Raw genomic sequence first — 13,968 nt, 5'->3', positions numbered from 1 at the left:
GGAACGGAATGAAAGAAAAATGGAAGGAAAGTTGGGAGTAGTTGAGGGCGACAAAAGAAAGCAGAGTAGGGTGTGTGCGTGGAATACAGGAAGGCAGGCGTGAGGAATCGAAGGAGATAGAAGAGGGTGACAGACAGGCAGACAAAGACAAACTTGGTGGATAAATAGCCCACAGCAGTATCTGTCAGAGCTCAGCTGCTTCCCATCTGCTTCCGCTCATGCACACACTCTAACAATATTATGTGTGTGGTCTGTGTATGTTGGTGCACATGTGCCTCTGTTTTTATTTGTTTATATGTAATGGCAACATTTTTTTCCCCATCTACAGTAAATTTTTAGCAGCCGCTGCACATGTGACTGTTTATCTACATGAATCTGTGAGTGTATGTGTGTGCATTGAGTGGTGGCTTAGTTAGATGTGGTAATTGTAATTCCGGTAGCATGCTTTGAAGGCCCAGTAATTGTTAGAGAGATGATACTGATCAGGGCGCCTTCTCTCTAGGCAATTTTAACTGTGTTTTGGCTCCAAATAGAGAATGGAGTGTGTATGTGTTTGCATCCACCTGATCTGTAAGTGCCACACGTCTGAGTGGTTCATTTTCAATTACAAGCTTTGTTGTCGACATCTGTTTGTACGTGCTTCATTTATGCATCCCTATATAAGTGCTGGCAATGGCCTCCTTATTTTTGTGTTATTTTTGTCTATATGTGTCTTTTATGTTCAGGCATGATTTGGTCAGAGTGCAAGGAGATCTGGAGTGACGGACCCAGGGAGTATGTCATGCACCTTTGGAATGTTCTGGACTTTGGTATGTTATCCATCTTCGTGGCATCCTTCACGGCACGCTTCATGGCATTCCTGAAGGCATCCAAGGCCCAGCAATATGTCGACATGCATGTACCAGATGACGACCTCAGCAGCGCCTCACTGCCTGATGAAGTGGCTTATTTCACTTACGGTGAGTAGTCAATAAAAAGAATCATGTAAGTTAAATATAAGCTACATTTATATTATAGATATTGTTATCAATATTATATAGAGGTGCTTGAATCAGTGTTGGGCTACATCAGTCACTGATAAGGAATAGCAAATTAGATGAGTGCAAAAACGCCATTAATTACAGAAACCCGGACTGCACATGATACTTGAAGCTGAAAATGTATTTCTTTAGATCCGCAACCGTTTTCCAAAATATATTGGCTCATTTTGAATTTGATGGCACCAATCAAAAGAAGATTTGACAGGGGGTAACAAAAAGGCTGAAAAGGGAAGTGGTTGTAAAAAGAAACAGCTTGAGGAGCATTTTGCATCTAATTAGGGTAACTGGCGACAGGTCAGCAACATGAGTGGGTATAAACAGAGCATCTTAGAAAGGCAGAGTTTCTCAGAAGATGAGCAGAGGTTCACCAATCTGCAAAAAAAAAAAACAAACGCATCTACAAATTGTAGAACAATATCAGAATAATGCTCCCCTGTGGAAAATTGTGAAGATGTCGAATATCTAATCAAAGGAGTCAGAGAATCTGGAAAAATCAGAGATGAGGCTGAAAATCAATATTGGAATGCCTGTGATCTTCAGCCCCTCAGGCAGCACTGCATTCAAACAAGGTGTGATTCTGCCATGGAAATCATGACATGCGTGAGCTCAATAGCCAACTACAATACAGGTTAAAGGTCTGTCATGCAAAGAAGAAACAATATGTGAATAAATGTGCCATCATGTCTGGACCAAAGTGAACTTAAAATGAACATCTCTGATGGTATGAGGTTGCTTTAGTTGTGGTACTGGCAACCTGCACATCTGGAAAGGCACCATCAGTCCTAAAAGGTATATACAGGTTTTAAATCAACATATGCTGCCACCCAGATGACATCTTTTTTCAGGGAAGGCTTTACATATTTATGAGAGAGAATATTAAAGCTATTACAACTTCATAGTAGACGAATCCAGATGCTAAACTCGACCCTCTGTAGTACAGACCTTTCAGGAACTGAAAAAACTTGGCACATCATGGAACAGAAAACTGGTCTTTTCAGTTACCAGATGTTTACTTGTTAAAAGAAGAGTGGTTGCATCCACTCTTCTTTTAATAAGTAAACATCTGGTGGTAAACATCATCCTGTCTCAGCTTTTTTGAGCCATGTTTGTTGGCATCAAATTCAAAATGAGCTAATATTTTTTCTAAAACACTGCATTTTCTCTCTCTAAAATTTGATATGTTTTGTTTGTTCCGTTGTGAATAAAATCTGGGTTAGTTCTCTTTTTAATTACGTTTTATGCAGCATCACTACTCCTTCAGAATTGGGGTTGTCACCTGGAGATCTTCACAGTAATAAAACAATCCCTGCAATGGTTGATTTGCTGCTACACACATGCTACTGCAGTCAGATGACCAGAATGAGTAAAAAAAGAATGACAAAAAAATCAACATTATCTTTAATCCCTGAATGATAAGCATGCATTCAGTTAAACACCAGAACAAAAACATGCCTCCACCATAGCAAACCCTGCCACAGGCTGCAGCCCACTGCACTGTGCACTTAGCGGTCCACTAATAGAACCTTCATCAGTGCTGTCATCTGGTGGCCTGACTCTGTCATGACATATCAATAAATCGATAAAGGTTCTATTACTGCACTCTCACATATAATCCTCATAAACCTTCCCCTAAATGTCCCAATATCTGTAAAGGTGTGAAAATGTTATACTAATAAACTATGATTTTGATAAAATAGTGAAATGGAAGCTCTTTTTCTTTTATTTGACTCATCTCTCTTGTATCTTACATTGCCACCTAGCCACATCAGTCTCCTTTGATATCTCAGTTATTTCCTGATCTCCCTCTCTCTAGCTGTCCTTACTTCTCCTTGGACACACTATCCCTTTATCCCTTCCCTTTGCCGTCCACACAGCTCAGACTAATTTCTTTCCCTCCTCTTGCTCCACTCGCTCTTCTCTTCAAACTTTTACTCTGACTTTCGTTTTTCCATTCCTCACTTAATCCATCTTCTTACTGCACCGTCTCCTTCGTCGAAATCCGTGCTTCTTAAAGCTGAGATTATTCTTCATAGAAACATATCTTACAAACATTTGGATCGCACTACAACCAGAGGTTTACTCAGTGCGTTGTAACCAGAAAGACTTTGAATAGCAAGCAATGGGACGATGAGTGACAAACTGCATGTGCACAGTAGAGTTTAAGGTAACACCGCTTTAACCCCTTCTTATGTAACGTTTAATATTTGGTTTATAAAGTGCTAGTACATATTCAGCATCAGCAACAGTTTGAAACAGTTATTAGCAGATATTTAAATCTTGAATCCCTCCAAGCTGGCTTCTGAATTAAAATATGGTAAATGGCCTGTATTTATATAGCACTTTACCAGTCCCTAAGGACCCCAAAGCGCTTTACATATCCAGTCATCCACCCATTCGCACACACATTCACACACTGGTGATGGCAAGCTACATTGTAGCCACAGCCACCCTGGGGCACACTGACAGAGGCGAGGCTGCCGGACACTGGCACCACCGGGCCCTCTGACCACCACCAGTAGGCAACGGGTGAAGTGTCTTGCCCAAGGACACAACGACCAAGACTGTCCAAGCCGGGGCTCGAACCGAATATGAATATCATTTCAGCACTAATTACAGAGTTTGTTTAACATATCAGATTTTATTTAGTGTAGTTAATTAGGTGAAAAAAAATGGCCAAAGATCCCTTTTAATGTCTGATTTGCTAATAAAATTATAATATTACAAAGCAACCATTCTGTGGCTTATTCTCCCTTCAGCCAGAAACAAGTGGCGCCCATCAGATCCTCAGATCATCTCAGAAGGCCTGTACGCCATCGCCGTCGTTCTGAGCTTCTCTCGCATCGCCTACATACTGCCAGCCAATGAGAGCTTTGGACCCCTGCAGATTTCACTGGGGCGCACAGTCAAGGACATCTTCAAGTTTATGGTCATTTTCATCATGGTGTTTGTGGCCTTCATGATCGGCATGTTCAACCTGTACTCATATTACCTCGGAGCAAAGTACAACCCTGCCTTCACCACGTGAGTTATACCTGGCTGTCAGAGTGGAGTAGTATATGCTGGGAGAATGTGTGTGACTATGTGTGGTCTGACCATCTCTCTCCATTTCTGAAACTTTGTCCCTTTCACTTCTCCAAAACTTTTCAGAAATATGGTGCAGCATTTTAAAACACAACCCCGCACTGATCATTTTACATAAGACGGCAAAAGGGAAAAAACAAATCTGTTAAAGTATTAAAGTTAAAGCACCCCAAGGACAGTATAAGACATGCCCTTTTGACTGAGGTCGTTCATTAAATCTGTGGCGTCTTATCAGAAGCAGAGATCGAACTTTAATCTACCCTCAGGCAATCGGTCTATTTGGTTAAATATAATATTGAGAAAGTGAATTGGATACACTGTTACTAAAATCTCAAGACACTGGTGAACTGTGATTTGATTTCATAGCTTTAACAAAATTGTGGATATGACACCAGTCATTTCCCTATCACCATTTTGTGTTTACTGAGCAAACCACTCTGCTACCGTGACCAAAAGAAAAATGAAATGAAACTGACATCACAGTAAGAGATATCAATGTCAGATTCAATCTGAGCTCTGGGAATTGCATCAATATTGATATCATTTCAAGGCCAGTACTGTCTGGAAGGAAAATGATACGGCAACTGGTTAATTATGAGGCCAAGCATTTCGACCTACTACTAAGATTTGAGCATATCAAAGCAACAAAAGCAGCAAGGAGAGCCTGCTCCATATTTGTGCCAGGCAAGACGCAGTGGGCTCTAATAACCAGAAAGTAGACAGTGTTCTGTCTTTATCCTTGTTCTTTATACTATATTCTTCATGCAAAGTAAAATATTTTAAGCTTTTTTGTTTTCATTTTGATGATTATGGCTTATAGCTTCCTGTAAATCATAAATCCAGTATCTCAGATTATTAGAATATTTACTATGATTAATTAAAACTGGATTTACAGTACAAGAATATCCAACTTCTGTATACAGTCAATGCTCTGTTAGGGCTTCTTTACTAAGAGTTCTTGCATTAATGCAGCATGGCATGGAGGTGATCAGCTTGTGGCACTGTTACTGATGTCCAGGCTGCTTTGATACTGGTTTTCAGCTTCTCTGTATTTGTAATTCAGCTGTTTCTCATCTTCCTCTTAATAGTGCCCAACAGATTATCTATGTGATGCCGGTCAGGTGAGATAGTTAGCCAAACAAGCATAGTAATAATATGGTCAGGAAACCATGTGGAAATAGCACCTGCCCAGTGTGCCAAACCTAAGTCCCGCTGAAAACGTTAACGTGCATCTCCATACAGCTTGAAGGATGAAATGCTCTAAAATCTCCTGGTAGCTGCATTGTCTTTGGACTTAAAACACAGCGGACCAACCACCACTAGCACCGGCAGATGACAGGCATCGCAAATCATCACAGACTGTGGAAAATTCACTCTAAACTTAAAACACATTGGATTCTGTGCCTCTCTAATCACCAGACTTTAGGACCTTGATTTCTGAATGAAATGCAAAATTGACTTTCATCTGAATAGAGGACTTCGCCAGCAATTCAGTTGTTTTCATCCTTAATCGACAGACATTTCTGGCTCAGGCTCTCATTCAGGACTGGCTTGATATGAATGCAACAGTTGTTGCCCCTCTCCTGAAGATGTCTGTGTATGGTGGCTCTTGTTGCACTGACACCAGCCTCATCCATCCCCATGAAGCTCTCCAGATTATAGGCTTTTTTTTTTTCAACATTAATATTCTTCGACTGGGCACTCTCTGAACAGCCAGCCTTTTTTCAGCAATTACCCTCACACGGAGGGTGTCGATGATGATCATCATCATCTGGACAGGTATCAAATCAGCAGTCATCCCGATGATTGTGATATGTGGCGTCTACTGAACAAGACCAAGAGAAGTATAGTACTTACACCATCTGAATGAGTTGTAATCATTTAGAAATGAACCCTTTTTTAAATATGTACAGTATGTACATATCCTCTTGCACCCTCTTGCTATTAGTCCTCATTCTGCACACACAAACTAACCAGGATGAACTCTGATGTTCCATAATTAAAAATCATGCAGTTGAAATTCTGCTTTTTGAATGCACTTCACTTCCTTAAGTGCTGCATTCATGGTATTATCAGGGTCATTCATTTTAAATATGGAAATGCACCATTTAGCTGAACAACTTGTACTAACCATCTGGTGCCATAAACCACCCATACAATTTTTAAAATATGTTTTCACTTCACTTTTTCAGTATCAGCCACCCCTGTTAATTCACTTTCATACAAATCATTTGTTTTGCAGTATAAATCTGCTTATAAAGCAACTGGATGCTTCAACAAATCAGTCTCAATCTTAGTTATTCTGCCTTTTTTTCTTCATTTTAGCTTCTCCGTGTCTCTGCTCACCCATCCTTTCCTATCAGCTGCGATCAAAGTGGCAGCGGATGTTTCACTGTCATTGTCGGATATTTGGAGGAAAGTTATCTGTCTTAGATTGCTGACAGAATCATTCTGTTTATCATCACTCATCTGAGAAAGAAAACACTCTCTGAGGTCTCGCTCTGTCACCTATCATTACTCATTTTCTGAGAGAAAGACATCTACAGATTTAAATAGCTCACATTACAATATATCTGCTCAATCCAGTAAAGCAAATCATGTGTTACAAGTTGGTTTGTAATTACTCTGGTATATACTGTTCTCTTATTTACTGAAAATACAGGAAAATTCTTTCATTGCTTTTTTTGTCTTGCTTTATTCACCCTCCTAGTTTAAAGAGAGCCTGGGATATTTGTTGAGTTTTGCTAACGAGCCCAAATCTAATTTGTAGATTTAGTGCAGCATGATTTTTGCCAGCTTGTGCTGTGATCTTATTTGCTGTTGCTTGTACAGCAGTTTATCACCGCAACACAACCACAGATGAAAAATTAGACTGCATATTGTTAGGATAACCTTAGCAGAGTATTATTACCGTTTTCGTTTTGGCCAGCTGTGCAGTGATTATAATTCAGTGTCCCTGGCAGAATCAACCATGTCAGACTGTTTGATATTCATCTGCCTGCCTGCCGTCTAATCTGCTTGTACACCTGTCAGTCCACCACCGTGCTTTTAGGTCTACATGTCCATTTGGTTCAAAAGTATCAGTCTACAAAATCCAGAATGAACACTGCTAAGTGCCAAAAGCAGGTAAAAAATCTGTTCAGGGAGTAAATCTCAATAGGCTACCCTCCTGCCTGCCAGATAAATGTTTTTACCCAAATTGTAATGTAATAAAAGCTACGCTAAGAGCACAGTTCTGCCTTATTTTGAAGTCATTTACTGACACTGTTTTCATCCTCATTTTTCATTTTTTCCCTGTTTTGTTTTTTTTGACATCTTTTAGTGGCCAGAGCTGCTGACCACTGGAAAGAAAACTATTAAATTCTTCTCAACAAAGTTACACAGTGTGATTAGTATTCACAGCTTAAAGCAACATACCATACAATTTCATCTTTATTTATAGAGAACTTTAAAACAACCACAGCTGACACAAAGTGCTGTACACTGGAACTAAATAATAAAAATGCATAAGCTATAGATAAAACCAAATAAAAACAGTCAAATATCTAAAAGAAAGACTAAAACTAGCTGGGGTCGAAACATAAAAACAGATGATATCAAATACCAGAAGCAGTGATAGGAATTCCCTGTTATTTGTTTACACCCTGTCCTCATATGTCCCTATCAGCCGTGATGTATGTGTACCCGGGAGTAATTACCAACTTTATGGCCCACTGAGCATTTGCCTTAAATGCCTTACCTTAGAATCCCTGATGATGAAAGGTGTGTGTCCAGACTTCTAGTGTGCGGGCTCTGCCTCTCCATGCTGACTCACTTTACACTTCTATGCTGTGCATATACAGTAACCCCTCTGCTGAGCCTCAGCATAGGGTCTCATAAGGCTGTGGGTTCTGCTTGGCTGCATGCATGGAGCCAGAGATTCAGGCAACGTGATGAGCAGGCAGACAGAGCAAAGAGTTAGCTGACAGAAAGGCGATTTCACCTGTAGAAACAGAGTCTAATGGGGTTGAAATGGTGAAAGATGGCCACAACCCGACATGCCGACATAATGTAGACTTCTCAAAAACCCAGGAACAAGTACAAAAAAAGACACAGTCATTTCCTTTGCGAGTGTGTGATCCAGCTCTGTCCATTGTCCTCTTATCACTTCACTCCTCTGCTTTAGAGATCCACATCAAGGCTGATTTTTTTTTAAAAAATCTCTCAACTTCTGCTCATTTTATCAACCTCTGACTGCATTTGGGTGGGTGGGTGGCTGGAAGGGAGCAAGGGGGAGGTTGTCCATGAATTCTGGACTCTTGATTGCATACTCTGGCTGGGGGAGCTGTATAAAGATGCTTTTCAAATGGCAAAAATCTTAAATTCTGTTGTTGTCAGTTCAGCCACCAGAGGTCAGTCTCACATTCTCACCTAGTCCAAAGAGCGCTTGTCAGAGCAATGCCAGGACTAAACTGTGCAGAGAGACACTATTTGTTTTTGTTATTATTATTATTTTTATATATATATATATAAATGCCATCTATCTGTGCATTATGTATTTTCTATGCCTTTCTCTCCCTTCAAAAGACACTGCCCCATCCATGTCTTTTGTTCCTCGCCATCCAGCAGAGCACTTGCTGTTTGCAGCAGCTTGTGGGTAGTTTAACTAAATTCATAACCTTTTTTTGGACTTTTTTGCTGTTTAGTGTGTGAGCACTCTTGCTTAGTGCTCACACACTAAACATCGTCATGGATTAACAGTAGCTTGATTATAGTATGACCACCTAAAAGTAACTTAAAACTTTGCAGGGAATAGCATATGATCACCATACGACCAATAGGTGTGGGAAACATTTTAAGAACACAAACAAAACAAGTGTCTTGTGTCATATACTCCCACCATGTTATCTAATATCTATAATGATCATGTCAGTAGTATGGACCCAAATGCAGGAGGCGAAATCGCTTAAACAAAAGCAACCTTCAGTCGCTTATAAGCCCTAAATAAGCAAAGATCCAAAAAACACAAGGGTGTAAAAAGGGCGTCAAAAGGAACACCTCTTAGCAGCACACAAGGGAGTGCACGCAGACACTTTGACAAAGAATAAAGGGGAAGATGGGGCTATTTATACAACAAGGGCTGATTTGAAACAAGAAACATGAGTGGGGCGAGGCACGGGTGAAAACAAAGGAGGGACTAAAACTAATGCAAGGCATGAAAGAAAACCGAGCTTCAAAGTAAAACAGGAAATAACTAAAAACCCCATTCTAGGCATGGTAACAGAGCCAGGAAAAAGAGCCACTAACAGACAGAGAAGACAATGGGAGCCACCAAATTTACCACTAATAAAAATCAAGACGAGAACCAAAACATGAACCAAAACAGCCATTGCTAGAATAACCATACAGTAAAATCAGGAATCAAAGACTCAGTTATATCACAAGAAAAAAGCTCACAATCTGCTAGAATAAATATCAAAATAGGAATCACAAATATGACTAAAAATCCAAAACCCCAATTAACAGAACCCAAGACTTGTAACATTTTTTAAAATACAGTCACCGGCCACTTCTTATATACAGCTTGTTTGTAGGGGTTGAGCCCTGTTTTGCTTCAGAACTGCCTTATTTCTTCATGGCACAGATTCAACAAGGTGCCGGAAACATTCCTCAGAGATTTTGTAACATATTGACATGATAGCATTACATAGTTGCTGCAGATTTGGCAACTGTACTTTGAGAATGTAAATCTCTCATTAGACTCAAATCTGGTGACCTTGTCTAAAAGAGCCATTTCAGTGTATTGAGCTCATTCAAGGATTCAAGGAGCTTTATTGTCATTCGCATCACATGTTTACATGAGGTGGAACGAAATGATGTACACACGGTCCCAGAGGGAAAAGAAACAGAATAACGAAGAAACAGAACTTTTAAAAAGTGATAAAAAATAGTTTTTTTTTAAATGGATGGTCATGATTAGCAACAATGCTCAGGTGGGATGTGGTATTTAAATTCTTCAAATGTACTAAGGGCCCATAGTATGCCAAAAAAGCCCCCACATAGTTACACCACCACTGCCAGCCTGAATTGTTGATAAAAGCCAGAATCCATGCGTCCAGGGTCCTTGCAACCAGGCAACATTTTTTCAATCTTCTGTTGCTGAATTTTAGTGAGTCAGTACAAATTGTAGCCTCAGTTTCCTGGTTTAGCTGGCAGAAGTGGCATGCAATGTGTTCTACTTATGTAGCCCATCTGCTTCAAGATTCAACATGCTGTGCACTCAATGCTCTTGTGCATATCTTGGTTGTAATAAGTAGTTATCTGAGTTATTATCTTATCAGCTCGAAGCAGTCTTTCCATCCTCCTCTGACCTCTAGCATCAACAAGGATGCCAAGAGAACTGTCACCCACTGGATATTTCTTTTTCAGACCATTCTGTAAACCATAGAAATGGTTGTGCAGGAAAAATCCCAGTAGATCCGCAGTTTCTGAAATAGTCAGATTAAAAGTCACCTTTCTTCCCCTTTTAGATGCTCGGTTTGAACTTCAGCAGATTGTCCTGATCTTGTCTACATGCCTAAGCGGATTGAGTCACTGCCACATGGATGATAGACATTTGCATTGATGAGCAGCTAAGCAGGTATACCTGGTAAATGAATTTCTGAGGGCATCTCAGCATTTAGATAGTAGCAAGAAAACACTTAATCTATGTTCATATTATTAAGAGATCTTTGGCAAAAATCTTCTCTCCTGTAACTCTACACTACTAAATGGCGAGTTGACAATGGCAGCATCTTCTCCACCACGTGATGAGTGACAAGGATCTCAATTGCCCTCAAAGTAACAGCATTAGCTTTCTAAAAGGGAGCTGTTATACTCAATGGGCCTCTCTGCTTGTGTTGTGAAGCTGTACTTAGTTTACTGGTGCTTCTTAAAAATTAGAAATGGTTCTCTTTCAGCTCTCTCAGCTGGCAGACACTTGTCACCTCGAGATAATTTACATTTCACTGTAAAGTTTCCACTCAAAAACTCTAAAATGAAGCTAATACTTCAACTACATAAATGCTTTTATCTGTCCCATATCACTGGCTGAAGTACACATGTGCGCTGACACAAGAGCAAAATTGGATATCTTCTGCTTATATGGCACTATCTGCCACAAAAGAGACAGGAAAATGGGGGCAAATATTAACAGTAACAGATTTCTTTTTTGAAAAAGTATAAAACTGCTCACTTGAATTGTAAAACTATTGTGTTAGTCGTTACGACGAAAAGGTAATTTAAGTACTCTGCTAGTCTCTGCAGCAAAAGGTGTACTACTCAAGCTGGGACACAGTGGGAGGGATGTGAAAGGAAGAAGCAGCATATGAGAGAGGAGTGAAGCTGAGGATATCGTTTTTCCTCACACATATATACTCAGTGACACTAGAGCAAAAACTGACTCACATAAACACACAGCTTGATAAGGCTTAATGGGGACTGAGCTGTAATAGCCACACACCGGACCCTATCTCCTGAGGTGTGAAGACACTTCTGACTCACACATTTAAAAAAAAAAAAAAACCCAAAAAGCTCTTTGTTAAGAGCCCACACAGTTATTTTTTCACAAGTGCAAATACACTGTAACACACACACACACACATCCTTGCTGTGTTTGTGTTTACATACTAGGTGCTTATACAGACATTACAAACATTTATGTACAAATCAGTTTACACACACACACACACACACACACACACACACACACACACGCTTTTGATTTGGGCAGTGGTGATAGAGCCCTGGACCTGCCTCTATTTTCCAGTTAGTCATGCATGACAACACTGCACAGACATGGAAGAAAACAGAGGCGAGAAGGACAGGGAAGGTAAAAGCTGAATAAAATGAGATGGATGGAGATGGGATTAAATCTTACGGGAAAACTAAAACAGAAAGACATAGCGGTGTGTCAAGGACCTTGAAAATCAAAATCAAAATGTCGATTACAGTATACAAATGGTGAAGTAAAACAGTGGAATAAATGTAGCAGAATCACAGGGACGGCTAACAGCAGTGCAACAAAGTAAGTGAATGTAGAAGAGGAGGACAGAGGAAGATGGCAGGGATGAGGGATGAGAAGAGAACCATAGGGAACGTTGCAGAGGAGGGTGTTTTTGGCTTGGCTCGTTGTTCAGGCAAAACGCGGGAGACCAGCCAGAATACGTAGACAAAGGAGGAAGAAGAAGAAGGGAGAGAGACAACAGGAGAGAATGAGAGAAGGTCACGCAGACTGAGCAACCACACAGGCTTAGCAGAGACTCAGCATTATCGTTTGACAAGGTGGGAAGAAATCAGAATGCAAGTACTGTGAAATAAATCCTGTTGCCTACATTTTTTTCAGCATTTGATCATTATTGCCAATTCACTTAAATTTTATATACCATAATGACCTTTAAAGGCATGTCACCATATTGAAGTTGCTTTTATAAGAGTGTGTATTTCATTTGTAATGCCACACATAAATACAAGATGAGAGGCATCCGAGACTAAACGTGTATATAAAGTGATAATGCATAAGGTATAATGCAGCGTGAACAGAGAAGAACCAGCAGTGATGAGAATCAGGCCAAAGAGGAGAGTAAAAAATAGCACTTAGATTTACATGCCTGAAGATGCAGGCAGGAGTTTGAAAACAAAGTGCAGACTGGGGGGATTTTTGGAGAGGAAGAGGAAAAAACAAAGGAACCATGAAAGAAGGTCTGAGGTGATGTACGGGAGTGGAGGGGTAGAGAGGAGAGAGGGATCTTTGTGGAAGAAAGGGGATGTGTGTATAGTAGATAAGAGGTTGTGTGAGAGACGTCAGAGTCAAAGTGAGAGCAAAAGGGAGAATTTATTAGCTCTGAAGGCGAGGCAGATGTGTCATGTTCAGCCTTTACCAGTCAAGCACATCTGAATGTCAAAATAAGAAGGGGAGACACAATTATAATTAAGGCGAGCCCGACAGAAAGAAGAGAGGCACAAAAGTAACAGAGAAAGAATTCATTCATGTGCTGTGACCAGTAAGGGATTTGAAATGTCAGTGGCAATGCTTTAGACTTTCTGGCAGTATTCAGTGTTTTTCAGTAACGTCTTCCATTATCATGACAAATTATGTCAAGCATTCAATTTCCCTCTGGTGAGATTTAGTCCATCTGAAATTTTGCTGTCTGACAATAATTGTTTGCAATGAAATTCATTTAATTTCAGCTACATTAAGAAGCTTCATTTCATTAGGCTAACGCTCCAGTATAATTTCCAGACATTTGCTATTGATTTTTAAAGAAGAAGCCCTTTTGAATGATGATGTTTCAGGCTGATTTTTTTAAACAAAGGATGTAATGATAGCAGAAATTGAATGGCCTATATCAATACCAGTAAATACTTGATTCTTTGTTATGACTTTTAAACCCCTAATTTAAAACAACACAACCAAAAGGATTATTTCACATACTTGTACATGTAGGGTTTATACCTTACTACATAAAGTGCTTTGAGGTGACTGATGTTGTGATTTGGTGCATTATAAAAAATATTCAATTGAATTTGAACAGAAAATTGGACATAAACTCATTGATTTTAAAATAATTTTAAATCAGGTTGTTTATTTAAAATATTAACATTATATTTTATTTAGAAAACACAGACTAAAATGCTGGGATGGTTGCTGAGTAGCCTCCTAATGTTACAATAGGATTTAACATTGGTACTATTATTAGTATAAAGTACTTCCTTTCTCAACTCCACTACTGATTTTTTTGATCAGTGAGTTGTGTAGGTGCTGTCGTGGCAGTTGCATTGGTCTCCATCTTCATTCTGTAGCTTTTGTTGTGCTGGTGGGTTCTCTTCT

The 13,968-nt window shown here is 39.7% G+C and overlaps 1 protein-coding gene across 1 annotated transcript in view; it reads left to right on the top strand.

Moving 5' to 3' along the window:
- Positions 1 to 13,968, top strand: part of trpc7b (transient receptor potential cation channel, subfamily C, member 7b) — a 71,622-nt gene that overhangs the window by 34,532 nt on the left and 23,122 nt on the right. The window contains exons 6-7 of the mRNA XM_080900308.1: positions 726 to 959; positions 3,797 to 4,061. Coding sequence (XP_080756434.1) covers positions 726 to 959; positions 3,797 to 4,061 — 499 coding nt within the window. The remainder of the gene's footprint in view (positions 1 to 725; positions 960 to 3,796; positions 4,062 to 13,968) is intronic.

This window comes from Rhamphochromis sp. 'chilingali' (assembly GCF_963969265.1).
Source record: "Rhamphochromis sp. 'chilingali' genome assembly, chromosome: 13".
Classification (NCBI taxonomy): domain Eukaryota; kingdom Metazoa; phylum Chordata; class Actinopteri; order Cichliformes; family Cichlidae; genus Rhamphochromis; species Rhamphochromis sp. 'chilingali'.
This window is presented reverse-complemented; position numbering and strand designations above follow the sequence as displayed.